Source organism: Carassius gibelio, chromosome B21 (genome assembly GCF_023724105.1).
Source record: "Carassius gibelio isolate Cgi1373 ecotype wild population from Czech Republic chromosome B21, carGib1.2-hapl.c, whole genome shotgun sequence".
Taxonomy (NCBI): Eukaryota; Metazoa; Chordata; class Actinopteri; order Cypriniformes; family Cyprinidae; genus Carassius; species Carassius gibelio.
In genome coordinates, this window is record NC_068416.1 from 3302224 (window position 1) to 3323122 (window position 20899).

At 36.6% G+C, this 20899-nt stretch overlaps 2 protein-coding genes across 2 annotated transcripts in view; both read right to left on the reverse strand.

Moving 5' to 3' along the window:
- LOC127986006 (uncharacterized) overlaps positions 1–16652 on the reverse strand; it is a gene marked incomplete at its 5' end in the record, with an annotated part of 403871 nt that extends 387219 nt beyond the window's left edge. Inside the window, one exon of the mRNA XM_052588235.1 lies at positions 16595–16652. Within this exon, the coding sequence (XP_052444195.1) occupies positions 16595–16652 (58 nt within the window). The remainder of the gene's footprint in view (positions 1–16594) is intronic.
- LOC127986181 (olfactory receptor 5F1-like) lies at positions 11787–12725 on the reverse strand. Its single transcript, XM_052588434.1, has one exon. The coding sequence runs from the start codon at positions 12717–12719 to the stop codon at positions 11787–11789; it is 933 nt and encodes a 310-aa protein (XP_052444394.1). The 5' UTR covers positions 12720–12725.
- Positions 16653–20899: the final 4247 nt, after the last annotated feature.

Here is a 20899-nt window from a genome sequence, read left to right on the forward strand (position 1 = left end):
GACATTTTATTTATTTTTAAACACGCTAAAAAAATTAATTAAATTTGTGAAAAAAAAAGAAAAAAAAAAGAGTCGTGTACAGGTTTCATTTTAATGTATTAATCACCTATTTTCATTTGCTGCATGTGTTTTTTTTTCTTTTTTTTTTTTCTTTAGATATTATACAATTCATGTATAAATTGCATTTTATTACATTTAGAAATAATAATGGCTGGCCTAATAATGTTATCATGTACGAACAGGATATATTTAATTCCCTTCACTTTACAACAAATCATTTAAATTTAACAAATATATCAGAACAAAACAAGAATTAAAAATATAGAAATCTAATGATAATAATTTAAAGCTAAGCATAAGGTAAAGTTGGGCTTTCTCATTCTCGTTTCAATATTCGTGATGTTGCCCATTTGAAGCTTAAGTATTATTTGTGAGGTAAGGCTTTGTTGTTCAGGTGTGTTTCAGTATAGATGGAAAGAAAATCATAAATAACAATATGTGGAGTAAGTGGACCGCTGCTAACGCCGAATGTCTGGTGAACGCCTGCTGTTTCCAGTGAATATGTGCACGAGACACCAGTGTGATCAAACAGCTGAAACAGATAATAATCAATTTTTGGTCACACATAAGGCATAATTCAAAAATGCAAAGTGTCAGTAGTTTGAAAAAATCAAGAATAAAAACAGAGTTATTAATAATTATTGCTAAATGCTGGACCGTTCCCATTTCGCTCTGCATATGGAACCTGAAGATTTTTTTTTTTTTTTTAACCAATATATATATATATATATATACACTGAACTGGGTAGATTACTTAAGAATTGTAATCAGTTACTGATTATAGATTACATGAAAATAATTGTAGTCAGTAATATAATCTCTTAGATTACAAATTTTTGGTAACGTAATCTGATTACTTTTGGATTACATTTAGATTACATTTGTGCTAACCCTTTTTTGATATCACATATATTCAGTTAGCTTAATCTTGTACTTGAAAATATATTTAAAAATTATATATATTTAATTCACCAAAGAGAGCCACAATAGCTTCTTGTGTCCTTACACATACTTGTGTCTTTAATCAAAGAAAGAAAAAAAAAACACTTGAAGTAATTATGACTGTATCAATGAAAAACATCAAACAATAGGTACATTGCAAACATGAATTTTGAAAAAGACACACAGCAATGACATTTCTATCCATCTCAAACCATTTTAAGTGCAGAGTAACAATGAGAAAAAGACAAACAAAAACAACATTACAAAAATGAATATTAAAGAGGATGAAACTCACAACAATAACATGGCTAATACAGGGCTCGACATTAAGCTTGAGCTTGTCATATATAAACTAAATAAATAATTCACTTGTCCAAGAATTTTTTTTTTTTTTTTTACATTTTTTGTAATTTATTCTGAAACGGTCTCATCAGTGCTCTATCAGATATTATTTTATTCAACATATTTTTTTATATTTGCCTTAAATTGATTGCTGTTATACTTTTTAACTTTATAAAGGGAAATATTTTCCTAAACTGATTAAATGTAGACATTTATGTTGAATTCTTACATGTGTTCAATAGGCTACATTAAATTAGAATAATATGACATTATGGTTGTTATAATTGAAATGAAACAAAGTATCAACAAACTCCATCTGTCCAAATGCATGAATAATGTTATTAGATTAATGTTTTACTTTTTTGACATACAAAATATGAAATGTTGGGAAAATGCAATGATACTTTTAAATATGATATTAAACCAACAGTAGGTGGTGGCAAGTCACTGTCTTAATGAGTGAATCATTTATTCAACCAATTCGTTCAAATGGCTGATTCATTCAACACAGGGCCAGCCCTGACCAATTTGCTGCCCTAGGCAAGATTTTACCTGGCGCCCCATGCATCACAGCCCATTTCACCATGTCATTGTGTTCATGATTTAGCATGATTTAGCATGATATGAAATAGTAATGTTTCCAAACTTTTGTACTGTATCCCCCCAAAACTAAACAACTGTAGAGTAAAACATTAATAAAAAAGTGATAATAAAAAATGCGTCTTAAAACTGACATGATTGTACAAAATCACAGTCTGGGGACTCAGAACTCAAACATTACTTGTTTATTTAACTGAAGATGTAAAAAATCAATAACACATTTGCAATCATGCTAAAAGTCAGGAAAACATCACTCCTGGTTGTGTGATGTTACACATATTATAAAGAAAATTTAGATTTATTTTCTACCGCAGTGTGTTTGTTAATGTTTGTTTCTTTGTGTGTGTGGTTGCGCATATAGTGTTGATTTCTCCGTGAGTCAGGCGGCTGCACGAGCCTCAGCTAACACGACCTTGATACTGTCAATACATTATCCGTTTTTAGTCACCGTTTACACTGAAAGTGATAAAATCAGAATCATTCTCGCCAAATTGTGCTGCCCTAGTTATTGTTTGTCATAAACGTTTTGATCAGGTTACCTGTCCGTTCGTTCCATTAATGTTGAGCGCTGGCTAATATATAAAGACCATTTCCAGGTCAAATATTTCATCTCAAAACACTTGAAGTGCACAATGAAGGAAAATAAACATTACAAAAATATATTAAAGAACATGAAATTCCCAGCATTAAATTTGCTAGGTCAAAGATTTCCATGGACAGCAAATTGGTAGTCAGAGTTTACAATGATAGTGACATTTTTTCCACGTCTTTCTTTAAAAATTAAATGATGTCTGAACATCCAGTGATTAAAGGCTGAATTCCCCTCATAGACTGTATAAAAAGAGGTTCCCCTCCTTTTTTCATTATCTTGTTGCTGATTTCTTCTGAGCGCAATTCTGACACCCCTCCCTGTCTCCGCTGGAAAAACTCTAAGAATCACGAACGTATATAAGTGGCAGGTTTATTAGGAAAAAACATAAATGTTTAAAAAAAAGAAACTTAGGAGAATCAGTGAATTGTGAACGACTTATCACCATTGTGCAAATAATATGTAATCACGTAATCCATAAAAAAGTAGTCTGTAGTCTGATTACGAGTATTTTAAAAAGTAGTTTACTCTAATTACAAGTACTTGAGTTTTGGAATCTGATTACGTAATCCAGATTACATGTAATCCGTTACTACCCAGCTCTGACCACGATTGACATTGAGATGTTTTTTTTCTTCCATTGCATGTATAATTTCATGATAATTTCCCCATCCCCCGTTAATATAGATAACCGTTACCCATACTTCATTATTTAAATAAAGCATACACCATCTGCATACAGCTCAGATGAAGGTAAACTGATATGAAGAGACACAGAGGAAAGGAATTGTTCAATAAAGCCATTATTTTTATTTTCTTTGTATAAAAGAAGCATTTTAGTTTTTTTCTAACATTACGGTTGAATCACTGATGGCAGATGGACTACTCTGACGATGCATTTCATACTTTCCTGGGCCTTGACACTGTTATTTTTTTGTCTCAAGCCTACTTGTTTTTTATCCAAAATATCTTAAATTGTGTTCTGAAGACAAAGCTTTTACTGGTTTGGAACGACATGGGGGTAAGTGATTAATAACAAAATTTTCATTTTGGGATGGAGTATCTCTTTAATGAAGGTAATGATCATTTGACCAATAACATGCAGACATTTTACTTAATCGACCAATTGTGGTGCATGAGAAGGTGGGATCGCAGAGAACTGTGAAAGAAATTCAAATACGTGTACATATTAGTGTTCGACTTGATGCAGCACTGAGCACAGCGATCTGTGTATGACATCAAAGTACTGTGAGAGTGATTCAGCAGCACAAGAAGCCGTCTGCTCTCTAGACCTCTCACGGTAAGCAAAGCCAAAATGTGGATATTTTAAGCAATATAGAAATCCTGGCCAGGATGTTTGGTCACCCTTCTGTCACTGAATTTAGGGATAATCTCTAAAGTTACATTCAACATTGATACACACTTTTTGACTTAAATATCATTTGAAGAGAATTACTTTACTTGCGATAAAGAGGCAGAGTAGAGAAGATAACTTGATTCTCTTTGTTCAACTAAGTTAGTTAACTTCAGCTAAATCACATTATTAAAATACCAGTTGTTATCGATACTTTGGCATTCACAAGAAGAGGATCCAAAAAACACCTCTGATATTGCAGACTACATCCAGACTAGAAATCTGAAAATAACAAACAAAAGAAGTCTTAGAAAATACTGTTTAAAATATCCACTGAAACAGTGATGTTGCTTAATGCACTTTACCTCATTATTTGACATTAATTCGCTGTTAAGGTTACATAATGATTATAATATAACCTTAATAATAATAATATAATGGTTATAACTTTCAATAAAGGGCAGCAGAACATACAAACATATTTCTCGATTTAACTAAGGTTTATTTAGACTAATATAGGTGACCTTAACTCACTCACCAGTCACTCTTGTCAGCCTTTTGGTGGCATTCCGGCCATCTGCCAGATAAAAAGGCTCTAACTCCAGACATAAAAATTGACTCAATGAATAATGTTAGCTTGCTGTTAACAAGTGAGAACATCTTAAAACATCACAGTTTTGCATGAAACATAAATAATATACTAACCTTTTTGCAGAGTTAACTGTGTATTTCTCTTTTGTCTGGGGAAGGGCATTACTGTAAGTTGACGTACACTAGTGACCATATATCTTTCCATAATTCTTTGTTGTTTACAGTCAAGTACTGTATTTTATATATGTTACAGTACTGTACATATTACAGTAAAATACTGTTCAAATTACAAAAATCAGTTACAGTGTACGAGTATTTGATTAACTTGAGTTGTGCAACCCCTACTAATGGCACATATGGCTATTCATACAATCTCAGAGTGATAACATGAATAGTAACACTGGTAAATTGTCAACATACCTTTTGGAAGAATTTGTTTGCAATCGGGCCTGCTCTTTTCTTCCCCCATCTCTGTCCAACCTGAGCAGCAGCCATCTTTTGATGTTTACTTCATATTTCTTCAGACAGAATCATTTATTTCTACTCATTTTCCACTGATTTACGGGTTCTGATGATAATAATCCACTCCCAGCGCTGTCTCTGTGTGTATACTCTTCCGTGTGTGTGCTGCTACTGACTGCGAGGTCCTGTAAACATACTGGCAAAATGAGGTAAAAAAAATTGAGGTGAGAAAATCTTTATTATCTTTTCTAAACAATAAAGTATAATGTTACCAGAGTTTACAAATGGGTAAAGGATGTAACCTGGAGAGGATAAATACCTGTGTGTGAAGGAGAGGGAGTCCACTTTGGGCCTGGGTCATTTGGAAAAGCCCCTGGAACTCAGCCTCCACGGTTACAGAGAACTGGAGTAGGGGGTGCCATCTCTCCCTCATGCCCAGGAGAGGGAGGCCACATTGGGCCTGGGTCACTCGAAAAAGCCCCTGGAGCTCAGCGTTCAAGGTTACGGAGAACCGGGTTGGGGGCGCCATCTCACCCTCATGCCCAGGAGAGGGAGGCCACGTTGGGCCTGGCTTGCTTGAAAAATCCCCTGGAGCTCAGCCTTCAAGTGTACAGAGAACTGGAGAACACGACCTCACCCTCATGCCCAGGAGAGTATAATGTTTCCAGAGTTTACAAATGGGTAGTAACCTGGAGATTATAAATACCTGTGTGAGTATATTTGTATTGCTCTATCAAAGATGCTCAAGTTAGATGTTGTTCTGAACAGAGACGACATCACTGAATTCAATGATGAACTGCCTTTAACTGTCATTTTGCATTATTGACACACTGTTTTCCTAATGAATGTTGTTCAGTTGTTTTGACGCAATGTATTTTATTAAAAGCGCAACAGTGGGGCTTGAAAGTTTGGGCACCCTTTGCAGAATCTGTGAAAATGCAAGTAATTTCCAAAATATAAGAGAGATCATACTAAATGCATGTTATATTTTATTTAGGACTGTCCTGAGTAAGATATTGTACATAAAAAATATTAACATTTAGTCCACAAGACAAAAAAAAGGCTGAATTTATTAAAATAACCCAACTCAAAAGTTTGGGAACCCTTGGTTCTTAGTACTGTGTGTGGTCACCTGATGATCCACGACTGTCTTTCTGTTTTGTGATGGTTGTGCATGAGTCCCTTGTTTGTTCTGAACAGTTAAACTGAGCAGCGTTCTTCAGAAAAGTCTTATCACACTGAGGACATTTGAGGGACTCAAACATAACTATTTAAAAAGATCCAAACATTCACTGATGCTCCAGAAGGAAACAAGATGCATTAAGAGCTTGGGGGGGGGGGGGGGGGGGGGCTTTTGAACACGATGAAGATGGCCAAATTTGTCTTATTTTGTTGAAATATAATTTCTTTCCATTTAGTTATGTCCTTCGTAAGCAACAGAAGATACTTGTATGTTTCCCGGTTAACAAATAAAGTACAATTTACCTTGATCTTCAAATTTCAAAAGTTTTCACCCCCAGCTTCTTAATCCATATTGTTTCTTTCTGGAGCATCAGTGAATGTTTGAATATTTTTAAATAGTTGTGTTTGAGTCCCTCAAATGTCCTCAGTCTGAAAAGATGCATCTCAAAATCATAAAGTCACTGCCTGGAAAGGGTTCAAATATGCAAAGATGCTGGAAAACTGAAGAATCTGCAGGACCTTAAAGATTTTTCTGAAGAACGCTGCTCAGTTTAACTGTTCGGAACAAACAAGGGACTCATGCACAACCATCACAAAACCGAAAGACAGTCAAGGATCATCAGTTAACAGAACACCGTATTAAAAACCAAGGGTTCCCAAACTTTTGAGGGGGTTATTTTAATAATTTCAGCAATTTATTTGTCTTGTGGACTAAATGTTAATATATTTTATGTACAATATCTTACTCAGGACAGTAGTAAATAAAAAATAACATGCATTTAGTATGATCTCTGTTTTTGAAAATTACTCATATTTTCACAGATTCTGCAAGGGGTGCCCAAACTTTCGAGCCCCACTGTATACAGGTCCTTCTAAAAAAATTAGCATGTTGTGATAAAAGTTCATTATTTTCCATAATATAATGATAACAATTTAACTTTCATATATTTTAGATTCATTGCACACCAACTGAAATATTTCAGGCCTTTTATTGTTTTAATACTGATGATTTTGGCATACAGCTCATGAAAGCCCAAAATTCCTATCTCAAAAATTAGCATATCATGAAAAGGTTCTCTAAACGAGCTATTAACCTAATCATCTGAATCAACGAATTAACTCTAAACACCTGCAAAATATTCCTGAGGCTTTTAAAAACTCCCAGCCTGGTTTATTACTCAAAACCGCAATCATGGGTAAGACTGCAGACCTGACTGCTGTCCAGAAGGCCATCATTGACACCTTTCAAGCGAGAGGGTAAGGATAGGCTGTTCCCAGAGTGCTTTATCAAGGCACCTCAGTGGGAAGTCTGTGGGAAGGAAAAAGTGTGGCATAAAACGCTGCACAACGAGAAGAGGTGACCAGACCCTGAGGAAGATTGTGACCTGAGTCTGGAGTAGAAAAATCCAGAGCCACCGTGCACAGGCGTGTACAGGAAATGGGCTACAGGTGCCGCATTCCCCAGGTCAAGCCACTTATGAACCAGAAACAGCAGCATAAGCGCCTGACCTGGGCTACAGAGAAGCAGCACTTGACTGTTGCTCAGTGGTCCAAAGTACTTTTTTCGGATGAAAGCAAATTTTGCATGTCATTCAGAAATCAAGGTGCCAGAGTCTGGAGGAAGACTGAGGAGAAGGAAATGCCAAAATACCTGAAGTCCAGTGTCAAGTACCCACAGTCAGTGATGGTCTGGGGTGCCATATCAGCTGCTGGTGTTGGTCCACTGTGTTGTATCATGGGCAGGGTCAATGCAGCTAGTTACCAGGAGATTTTGGAGCACTTCATGCTTCTATCTGCTGAAAAGATTTATGGAGATGAAGATTTCGTTTTTCAGCACGACCTGGCACCTGCTCACAGTGCCAAAACCACTGGTAAATGGTTTACTGACCATGGTATTACTGTGCTCAATTGGCCTACCAACTCTCCTGACCTGAACCCCATAGAGAATCTGTGGGATATTGTGAAGAGAAAGTTGAGAGACGCAAGACCCAACACTCTGGATGAGCTTAAGGCCGCTATCGAAGCATCCTGGGCCTCCATAACACCTCAGCAGTGCCACAGGCTGATTGCCTCCATGCCACACCGCATTGAAGCAGTCATTTCTGCAAAAGGATTCCCGACCAAGTATTGAGTGCATAACTGAACATAATTATTTGAAGGGTTTGTATTAAAATCACTTTTCTTTTATTGGTCGGATGAAATATGCTAATTTTTGGGGGGTTTTCATGAGCTGTAGATACTCCAAAATCATCAGTATTAAAACAACATTTTTATCATTAAATTATGGAAAAAAATGAACTTTTATCACAATATGCTAATTTTTTGAGAAGGACCTGTATAAATAAAGGTTACTTGACTCAACTTCTGATGTTGTTGTGTTGCTGATAAGTTATGTGTTAATGTCTGTCTTTTGAGAGATTTTTTCCACATTTTCATAATATGAATCCCATGCATTAGGTGTGTTTTATATACACTCACCTAAAGGATTATTAGGAACACCATACTAATACTGTGTTTGACCCCCTTTTGCCTTCAGAACTGCCTTAATTCTACGTGGCATTGATTCAACAAGATGCTAAAAGCATTTTTTTGAAATGCTGACCCATATTGATAGGATAATTATTGGGTTGAGATATGGTGACTGTGGGGGCCATTTTAGTAAAGTGAACTCATTGTCATGTTCAAGAAACCAATTTGAAATGATTCGAGCTTTGTGACATGGTGCATTATCCTGCTGGAAGTAGCCGTCAGAGGATGGGTACATGGTGGTCATAAAGGGATGGACATGGTCAGAAACATTCATTCTCATTCTTTTTATGCCAAATTCTGACTCTACCGTCTGAATGTCTCAACAGAAATCGAGACTCATCAATCCAGGTAACATTTTTCCAGTCTTAAACTTTCCAATTTTGGTGAGCTCGTGCAAATTGTAGCCTCTTTTTCCTATTTGTAGTGGAGATGAGTGGTACCCAGTGGGGTCTTCTGCTGTTGTAGCCCATTCACCTCAAGGTTGTGCATGTTGTGGCTTCACAAATGCTTTGCTGCATACCTCGGTTGTAACAAGTGGTTATTTCAGTCAAAGTTGCTCTTCTATCAGCTTGAATCAGTCGGCCCATTCTCCTCTGACCTCTAGCATTAACAAGGCATTTTTGCCCACAGGACTGCCGCATACTGGATGTTTTTCCATTTTCACACCATTCTTTGTAAACCCTAGAAATGGTTGCGCGTGAAAATCCCAGTAACTGAGCAGATTTGAAATACTCAGACCGGCCCGTCTAGCACCAACAACCATGCCATGCTCAGAATTGCTTAAATCACCTTTCTTTCCCATTCTGACATTCAGTTTTGAGTTCAGGAGATTGTCTTCACCAGGACCACACCCCTAAATGCATTGAAGCAACTGCCATGTGACTGGTTGATTAGATAATTGCATTAATGAGAAATTGAATAGGTGTTCCTAATATTCCTTTAGGTGAGTGTATATACAGAGGAATCACTAAATTAAATATTAATTAATGTTAATAAATTTTAATTTAATATTTGAGTAATGTTTTTTTTATTATTATTACATTTAAGTACAACACAGTTATGTAACTTTTGTTATAACACATTTTAATTTAATCTTTAAGTTTTTCATTTACCTGTATGTAAGCACAGTGCATTGATAATGTTCAAACTGTGTTAAACAGTGTTAAAGTTGCTGACAACAATTAATATTCTTATTAGGAATAAAACAGCCTCATTTTTTAACTATGCAGAGCTGTAGCTGAATAGTTAGGCCTACTAGCTGCTGAAATTTAATGCTGGTCATTGCGGCGGTACTCAAATACTTTCTGAAGTGGTACTTGGTATAAAAAATTTGAGAACCACTGATTTAGAGAAATGGTATGAAATGAAATCCTGCTTTTTAATAACTTTTCAGTATACCATTTCTCTTTTCCACTTGTAGAGCCATCAAGGATCCAACTTATTATTGGCAAATTGCGAAGGAATTGTTCATCTTCTACTGTACATTGCACTGTCACTTCTGGTAAAGATTTATTGACCTTTTGTGATTAGGTTTGATTTTACTTAGTTTAATAAAAATGTGCTTAATTTGATTTTACTTGTTTTACTAAATACACTGTATAGCTGATGTTCTGATTAAAACAGAAAAAAATTCCGCGTTCCCCAGAAACTATAGTTTTACAATTTTGAGAATGTGGTAGTTTATTGAAGTTGATTGTCAAGCCATTGCAGATAATAATTTGATTTTTAACCTTTATAATGTACAGTGTTGGTCTAAATGCACATGAGGCTCTAATTGAACGTACACAGTTGTGTATTTACCCATGTTGAAAGGTACGATGCATTATCAACGTTGATTCACTTTGCAAAATCAACAGCTAATTTAACGTTAATCCAATGTCTACAGAACGACCATGATGAAGGTAAGACGGTGAATCAGTGACGCGATTTCAACAGTGAAACAACGTCATGATTTCAACGGTGAATCAATGTCACAATATCAACGTTGAACCAATCAGCAAAATTCAAAGATAATTGAACATTGATTCAACCATGGTACCTGATGTTTAAGCGTTGAATCAAAGTTGAAATGCCGGCTGGGTAGTAACACACTCCTCTATGCACACTAGACACTTTTTCACACACACTGCTGTGTGTACATGATCCCACAAAAGACCCTAATATCTTTATTTTTTACATGCCTATGCACTACAAATCATCAGTGTTCCCTGCCAGCTGCTTGACTTACGATGTTTCTTTGAATATTTACAGTATTATGTGAAGCATTCTTATATTTTTAGTTTATTTTTTATTTTTAGTTTATGTACAGGCAAACATTTATATATAGGATATTTATAGTCAAAATCTGTCAGTAGGTTAGTTGTATATAAGTTTCTATTGTTTTACTTCATTGTTGTATGTTTGTATTTATGTAGCACCATGGTCCTGCGAGGCATGATATTTCATTCCACTGCATGTCCTCACATGTAATGGAATGACAATAAAGCTTACAATATAATAAAAACTTGATTGACTTGACTAAATGATGAGTTAAATTACATTTAGTAAGCAAGGATACATTTATGATTAATAAACTTCAGTATATGATAGAGAATTTTCTATGACAGTATGTCATCAAACTGAAAACATTCGGTAAAAGGTCTGGGTAGCTTTGTTGACAAGAATTTATATTTCTATTATGCCAAATAATTTTAATAATATATATATATATATATATATATATTTTTTTTTTTTTTTTTTTTTTTGCAGAAATATTGCTTAATACATCCACCTTATCCTATTTAGTAATTACAGCATACACTTGAAATAATAATAAAAAAAAGAATTAAATAAATAAAATCAACAGTAATCATTATTTATTTAGGCTACACAAATGCCACATTATGCCACATTATGTACACCAATACCATTAATTATGCAGACTGTTATCATATATTTATCTTGTCTATATTTGTATTAATGCATGTCTATACATAACATGCTTTGCCACATATGCTTAAACACACAAGGAATTCTTAGAAAGGAATTAAAATACATATTAAAGTGTATTTCATGTTAAAAAAGTCATTCAAAGAAAATTTTCACATCATTACAGCTGTTTTCTTGTATAAATATATATAAATACATTGAAATCAGCTAGAATGAACTATTTCTGCATAATTTTAACATTCTTTGTCTTATTTCCTTGACCTGTAAACCATATATTATGGGGTTTACTCCTGGTGGTATAACATGGAACATTACACTCCCAAACTTCCTATTTTCAGCATACTCAGAGAAGCGATGAAGGAAAATTGGGACAAAACCAGAGATAAGTAAGATTACATAAACAGTCAAATGAGTGCTGCAAGTTTTAATGGCTTTGCTGTTGGTCGCTTTGTTTCTGCTTTTTAAACATACCATTGCTATTTTGAGATATGTCATTAACACCCACCCCAATGAAGAGGTAAGTAAAACCACAGTAAAAGTTAATCCATATACATTATTAATCACTGTATTTTCACAAGATAGTTTAAAAAGTGAAGCATTATCACAAAAGTGGTTTGAAATAAATGATTTGCAGTGAGACAGACGCACACTGAGGCCAATCAAAATTCCCACTGGCAATATTGCAGCAGCCCAAGCTCCTGTTGACAGTTTAACCGTCATTTTATTGGTCATTATAGTTGGGTATCGCAATGGATTGCATATGGCCACATATCTGTCAAAGGCCATAATCATTAGAATTGTGTGGGAAGTTGTTCCATATAAATGTCCAAAAAAAGCTTGGAAAACACACTCCACGTATGTAATGTAGCGCTCAGAGGGGTCTGTTAATAAGTCCTTCAGCAAGCGTGGTATGAGGACAGTTGCTCCAATTACATCACTCACTGGCAAGTGACAGAAAAGAATGTGCATAGGCTGGTGTAAACTTTTTTCTGCTGAGATCTGAATCAAAATCCCAATGTTAGATACTATTGTAAAGACATAAGCTATCAATAGAAAGATGAAGGTCAGCTGGCTGGTCTGATGTGTAATTTGCAGTCCCTCCACTAAAAGAACTCTGTATCTGAATGTCAGGTTGTCCATTTGAAACCTAAACTAAACATAAAGTGGTTATATTAACAGCATAATCATTTTTTGTCTTTTACACTATCTTGCAGAACCCAAGACATACCATTTTTTTGTTCAGTTATGTGATAAGTTTGTGAAAGTCTGATAATATGAATATCTGTAATACCTACCAGGGTATTTACCAAAGAAAACAATTGTGACAGATGCAGAGCTGTCCTACCACTTTTTATATAAATTATAATTGTAAAATTATTGCACCCTCTCCCACTCACTGTTGCATATTTTTACTCACAATATTCAAGAACATAACCTGCTTACTCTGAACAATGTTTAGTTTGTTTGCCCATTTTTATGTCTTTAACAACAACTGCACTCTTTCCGTCATACCCCAAGAGGAAAAATAATCTTAGACCTGTCTTTTCTGTGATTGGTTCACTTCTGACAAACTTTGTTTGCTGAGAAGACCCCTTGGGTATACTCTCTTTCCACCACCAACAGAAACCATGCCCGGTTTTAAACAACAAGGATGATTCTTTCTTTTTTTTCTACCAGAAAAACTATTTTAAAAGTGTTTTTATCTCAATATTTGAAAATTTACAGAAATTGTGATCACAGTTAAAATATGATTTATATAGCAGCCCTATCTGAAGAGAACGTCTCGGTTACATATGGTGGCTGACGAAACACAACTTTGAGTGTAACTAAACAAGCCAAAGCATGAGATTACTGCATCCAGCCACCACTGATCATGGTGTGAGTATAAGAGGCCGCAGTTGCACTGCAAGTGAGCTGTTGACCAGGCTGCTCAGCGGTGGTACAGCCACTGTTGGCGATGGGACATGACGTCTCTGTTCCATCCTTCAGGGATCAAGGGTTACCATATGTAACTGAGACGTTTCCTTTCAGTCTTTCACTCTCAACGTGACATTGGATGACAGACAAAATTAGAATCCCTACCAACACACCACAGGTGCTGTCCCTTCCAGTGCCCTGTGTAGGCTGGTACGAAAATTGGGTCAAATTCGTTGGTACGAAAATTGGGTCTGTGATAAGGTGACTAACGAAGCGAACCAGCATGCTGATAAACCATCAATGGATAGAGGTAAGTCAGCGATATTTATACTATGGGATTGATTATTTGATTGTGGTCCACCTGTGTTGATTAGGCTAAGTATCCGACGCGCTCCTCCCGAATCTTACTGATAATTACATTTAGTTAAAATGAGTGCTGTCTCTCACGGTCTTTAATCAGTCCTGTGAATTACTGTATGCTCCTTCTTTATAAAGTAGAAACAATGTTGTTTGTAAAGTACAGTACTATGCAAAAGTCTTAGGCACATTAGTATTTTCACCCCCAAAAAGGGTTTTAAGCCAGTTATTTATATGTTTTTGCTGTAGTGTGTCAGAAGGAAATATCAGTTTGCCATTAATTTTAATAATAATCTGGATTGATTTTGAATGCACAAGCAACTGTCCGAACACCATTCTTTTGGGTAAAAATACTAACGTGACTAAGACTTTTGCACAGTAGTGTATGTATTAAGTACGTATTATTAAATTAAGTATATTTAAATAAGTACAATTGAAGTATGCGTTTGTTCATTTGTGTTAAGGGCTAGATGTTCTCTGGAGGAAACAGCTGTGGTGTGATGAGCGGTGAACAACGAAAACTTTTTAAAGTAGATGAGAAACCGACTGCTCCCTCGTGACCTTTTGTAAACTGTATTTATGACAAAGAACTGCACAGATACAGATATTCTAACAATCTATCGATAAACACACCTTGTGTCCTCTGTTTCTTTTTGAGTCCGCTCATGCTGCTCTGCATCTGCGGATTGAAGAGCATGCTGAAAGACAGGAAGGACAGCTCTGCTACCGTTTTCATTTGAAATTTAAGGGGCCTAGCGATGCCCATGATTCTTGTGTACATTTTGGAGAACCAGGAGAAATATTTCAATTGATCGCTCGGGCATTTAAGAGGCGCCGGAATGAGTTATATTGGCAACGGGTTTCGGTACCCAACCCTACTTTCTACCGATATATATGCCCAGAACTACTACTACAATGCTATATATGATGTTGCATCATGCAGTATTGAACTGCCATTGGTAACGTTACAACATCAACAGTAGCAAAATTACGATCAAAGGCAGACTGTGAAGATTTTTTTTTATTGTTTTTTTTTTACGCTCTAATACTGCACCTTAATTTTATGTGTTTGAGGTGTGTCAGACAGCAAAATATAACTAACTATACTGTGGACCATCCTGTTTTTGCACAGACCTAAAAATCTGCCACTCACCATTATTTAACATTCATCAAAAATCACAATCAAAATTACAATCACAATCACAATTTTGTCACACAGAGATGCTTTACAGTCATAAATGCAAATTGAAACTTTTTAATTTTTTGCCATTCATTGTTCATAGAGCTCATTGTAGCGGTGCCTCAGGTGTTGAAAAAGACTTGTTATACATTATACAGGTTCACACGTACTCCGTCTTAAATAGTGCGTATATAGTATGTGTATGCGGTCCAGAAGGAGCAGATTTATTATTTTGCAATCCGGACATAAATTACTAAGTAACTGTCACTGCAACAATGTTTTATCAAAACATTGGTCAAATATCGAAGCTATAGTCTTTAAACTTTCAACTGATGCACAGTTTGTCCAGATCAAGGACTTTATTTGCAATCAAGTCAATGATATCGCTGTAGATGAAGTGACCCCAACTAAGCAAGCCAGAGGCGACACCGGCAAGGAACTGAAACTCCATCGGTGACAGAATGGAGAAAAAAACCTTGGGAGAAACCAGGCTCAGTTGGGGGGCCAGTTCTCCTCTGACCAGACGAAACCAGTAGTTCAATTCCAGGCTGCAGCAAAGTCAGATTGTGCAGAAGAATCATCTGTTTCCTGTGGTTTTGTCCTGGTGGTCCTCTGAGACAGGTCTTTACAGGGGATCTGTATCTGGGGCTCTAGTTGTCCTGTTCTCCGCTGTCTTTCAGGGCAGTAGAGGTCCTTTCTAGATACTGATCCACCATCTGGTCTGGATACGTGCTGGATCCGGGTGACTGCAGTGACCCTCTGATCTGGATACAGACTGGATCTGGTGGCCACGGTGACCTCGGAACAAGAGAGAAACAGACAAATATTAGCGTAAATGCCATTCTTCTAATGATGTAGAAAGTACGGTGTTATGTGAAGTGTTTCCGGTTCCGGTTTACCAAATTAATGCAGCCTAAAAATCCTTTAACGGATTTGGATATTAAAAGCATATTAGTATGTTATGTGTATGCCAGGTTAAAGAGATGGGTCTTTAATCTAGATTTAAACTGCAAGAGTGTGTCTGCCTCCCGAACAATGTTAGGTAGGTTATTCCAGAGTTTAGGCGCCAAATAGGAAAAGGATCTGCCGCCGACAGTTGATTTTGATATTCTAGGTAATATCAAATTGCCTGAGTTTTGAGAACGTAGCAGACGTAGAGGAGTATAATGTAAGAGGAGCTCATTCAAATACTGAGGTGCTAAACCATTCAGGGCTTTATAAGTAATAAGCAATATTTTAAAATCTATACGATGTTTGATAGGGAGCCAGTGCAGTGTGGACAGGGCCGGGCTAATATGGTCATACTTCCTGGTTCTAGTAAGAACTCTTGCTGCTGCATTTTGGACTAGCTGTAGTTTGTTTACCAAGCGTGCAGAACAACCACCCAATAAAGCATTACAATAGTCTAACCTTGAAGTCATAAATGCATGAATTAACATTTCTGCATTTGACATTGAGAGCATAGGCCGTAATTTAGATATATTTTTGACATGGAAAAATGCAGTTTTACAAATGCTAGAAACGTGGCTTTCTAAGAAAAGATTGCGATCAAGTAGCACACCTAGGTACCTAACTGATGACGAAGAATTGACAGAGCAACCATCAAGTCTTAGACAGTGTTCTAGGTTATTACAAGCAGAGTTTTTAGGCCCTATGATTAACACCTCTGTTTTTTCTGAATTTTGAAAAAGTTTTTCAAATTGGTGTGTTTCACCGGGCTGCGAGGAAATATAGAGCTGAGTATCATCAGCATAACAGTGAAAGCTAACACCATGTTTCCTGATGAAATCTCCCAAGGGTAACATATAAAGCGTGAAGAGTAGCGGCCGTAGTACTGAGCCTTGAAGTACTCCATACTGCACTTGTGATCGATATGATACATCTTCATTCACTGCTACGAACTGATGGCGGTCATATAAGGACGATTTAAATCATGCTAATGCACTTCCACTGATGCCAACAAAGTGTTCAAGTCTATGCAAAAGAATGTTGTGGTCAATTGTGTCAAACGCAGCACTAAGATCCAATAAAACTAATAGAGAGATACACCCACGATCAGATGATAAGAGCAGATCATTTGTAACTCTAAGGAGAGCAGTCTCAGTACTATGATACGGTTTTAATCCTGACTGGAAATCCTCAAATATACCATTTTTCTCTAAGAAGGAATATAATTGTGAGGATCCCACCTTTTCTAGTATCTTGGACAGAAAAGGGAGATTCGAGATTGGTCTATAATTAACAAGTTATCTGGGGTCAAGTTGTGTTTTTTTTTATGAGAGGCTTATAACAGCCAGTTTGAAGGTTTTGGGGACATATCCTAATGACAATGAGGAATTAATAATAGTCAGAAGAGGACCTATGACTTCTGGAAGCACCTCTTTTAGGAGCTTAGATGGTATAAGGGTCTAACATACATGTTTTTGGTTTAGATGATTTAACAAGTTTATACAGTTCTTCCTCTCCTATAGTAGAGAATGAGTGGAACTGTTCCTCAGGGGGTCTATAGTGCACTGTCTGATGTGATACTGTAGCTGACGGCTGAATGGTTGCAATTTTATCTCTAATAGTATCGATTTTAGAAGTAAAGTAGTCCATAAAGTCATTACTGTTGTGGTGTTGGGAAATGTCAACACTTGTTGAGGCTTTATTTTTCGTTAATTTAGCCACTCTATTGAATAAATACCTGGGGTTATGTTTGTTTTCTTCTAAAAGAGAAGAAAAGTAATCAGATCTAGCAGTTTTTAATGCTTTTCTATAGGATGTGCTACTTTCCCGCCAAGCAATATGAAATACCTCTAGTTTTGTTTTCCTCCAGCTGCGCTCCATTTTTCGGGCTGCTCTCTTTAGGGTGTGAGTATGCTCATTATACCATGGTGTCAAACTGTTTTCCTTAACCAAAACCTTAAAAGTTTAACCCAAAGAACTGGTTAAGTATAGACCGATATCGAATCTCTCTTTTCCTTCCAATATACTAGAAAAGGTAGAATTCTCACAATTATATTCTTTCTTAAAGAAAAAAATGGTATCTGTTAGGATTTCCAGTCAGGATTTAGACCAGTCAGGATTTAAACCGTATCATAGTACTGAGACTGCTCTCCTTAGTTCCAAATGACCTGCTCTTATCATCTGATCGTGGTTGTATCTCTCTATTAGTGCTATTGGATCTTAGTGCTGCGTTCGACACGGGTAGTGTCATTTAACCAGGGTTCTGAAAGAACTTTGGGACGTTTTTTCCTCAACGGAGCAAGATAGTCTAAAATCTCAGTACAAGTAGAGTCAAATAAGGCCGTGAATTGTTCTACACTGAGATTATAAAACAATGAATCCTTAAAAACATTAGAAAACTGTGAAGCAGTTAAAGGGTTAATTCATCGCACACTGGGTTGAGCAGAAGCACAGGGTGAAATCTCAGAATTGGGAACAACCAGAGTAAATAAAACAGGCAGGTGGTCTGAAATACTTGTGTCACATATTTCACTGAGCGTAATACATGAACCATACGACAACACAAGATCCAAATAACACAAGGTCCAATTGAACTTAGTAATTCCATTATGTTATCATTTTTGTTTTTACGAAGACTAAATTTTTGTTTTGTTTTTGTAGATGTTGAAAGCCAGAGACAAGATAAAGTAATTCCAGAGTTATGTTTTGAAAGTAAATGTTTCTGTTGTGTCCACCCTATTTACTTCACATTTTGATGCAACAACAGTGTGATTATGTGCTCATATTTCATGAAAATGTCATTGTAACAATGTTCGTTGTGTAGGAAGGGAAGACGGCAGTCTTGGGTCGGCTGTTACTACTGACTGCTTTTATTTCAACAAAAATAATAACAAAACAAAAGGGCACACACACACAGTTATGTGGAACAAGACGCTGTGTCGAGAATGCTTTGGGGATCGCCTCCAGCGTGACGTCTCTGACTAATGTGTGTAATCAGTCCAATGGATGGGCAGGACGTCATAGGTGGGTGACGTCAGAGACCAGGAAGCATAAAAGTATGAGTGGTAAAGCCAGCAACCAGCCTCAAAGGATGAAGCAAGCGCCGGCCAGAGATGCCGGAAGTGTGTCACTGCAACGCAGCATCTCGTTCTTTCGAGGAACCAGGGTTACATACGTAAACTTAGACATTCCTCTTCAGGAACTCAAGCTGCATGGAGAACACTTTGGGGAACGTGTTGTAGAAAAATGTATTTACTTATTTACTTTCTTAGACATTTAGTGGGTTTTCATATATTTTTATTTTTCCTTTGATTTAACTTGTATTTCTCTCTCAGTATGTATGTTTGTCACCTGAAATGCAACGAAGACATCACACAGTAAAATAAAGAGCCTTCGAAGTCTTTAGTGCGGGCTATGTACTCAGGAAAGATCAGAGGGGTTAGCCATAAATAAAGACCTTTGACCTCACGGGTGTGAAGATAATTAAAAAGCCCAGGGGGTTAGGAGGACCATTGTGTTTTCTGAAAACAGCTAGTTTTGGTTTACGGGGTTAAGTGGAAATTTACAGAGAAGGAGCCTTGTAAGAAGTGCGGGTGATAACAGTATAATAAGGCTGTCTGTTTTCAGTGTGATTCGGGTTTGTTGTGTTTCAGGGTAGCTGCTGTAACAGTGAACGAACCTCTTTAAGGAAAATAAACTTCTTTCCTTAAATATAATTTGATTCCTTGTCTCTTACACTGAGATGCTATTTGTTAGTAATTGTTTTTGCCACAACAATTTGGTGTCAGAATAGTGGGATCTCACAGTGGTTTTGTGGAATATTTTTATTAATAAGATTTTAATCAATCAAGTATAATCAATGTGAATCTAGCCATTTTTGTTGCTAGTTGTTTTTCCATTATAATCCTATAGGTAAAGGATAGAAAGGAATATGCTTACGTGCTGGAATGTTCAGAACTGATGAGAAACATGTGGTCAGACATACAGAAAGGGCCTTTCTTCATACCAAAACAAGTAGGGGCCTCTCCTCTCTAGTGAGGAATCATAATTGCAAGCATAAGGAAAGTCTGACCATTTGGAAACGCCCTGTATAGGGTATGTAATGAGTTGCTACCTAGCATTCGAGAGATCTCCTTGCAAGGAACTCTCGGCTTTGTTTTGCTTAAAATAAAGTATTTTCTTCAGAGAGAAAAATCCCTGACTGAGTTTGATTCTTTGGAGAACCGGCAAAATACACCACAGATTCTTCTGGTCCTGAGCGGATTTGACAAAGTGATCATCTCAGAGCACCAGGCTCTGGTCTTACCTCGAAAATTGAGAGACAAGAGCCAAAACTGCTTTCAGGGCCAGAGTGACTCAGATGAGATCAGAAAGAACCCGGTGGCAGTAAAAGCATCTCAGGTAAGAGACTGTAAATTGTTTATTTTGAGTGGTGTAATTCGACATGACTGTGTGTGAACCATAGTGACTGACCATCACTGTGCGAGCAGAGAAGGTTTTTAAGGGGCAAATTGTAACATGGGGAAGTCGAGTCAATTTTATGCCGATAACTAGCTTGTAGGTGGATGGAAGAGCCACAGCTGATTAGGTGAACTAGAATCATTCAAGCGCTGGAAAGCACTTTAGTGAAGATTTTGAGTAAGCTTTAATTACAGAGCATTTTTGCTAATCTTGCCGATTTGAGGTGACAAAATCGGATCTGTTGAAGACGTTTAACAGATTATAGACGTGCTTCGAAGGAAATCCAGAAGAGATTGAAGTCAGCCAACATAGGATCACCAAACAGAAAGCTAGCAAAATTTTTAAACACCAGTTTTCGGTCAAATAGAAAAAGAATTATGGGCATAAGTGTACACAGAAAAGCTGATCAAATATCATGATTTTCCTGAAGAAGGGACAATGAGTAAAGTAAGACTGA

What these genes read in the sequence shown, in the direction of transcription:
- LOC127986181 (XM_052588434.1), bottom strand. Translation starts at nt 12,719, where the DNA reads ATGGACAACCTGACATTCAGATACAGAGTTCTTTTAGTGGAGGGACTG.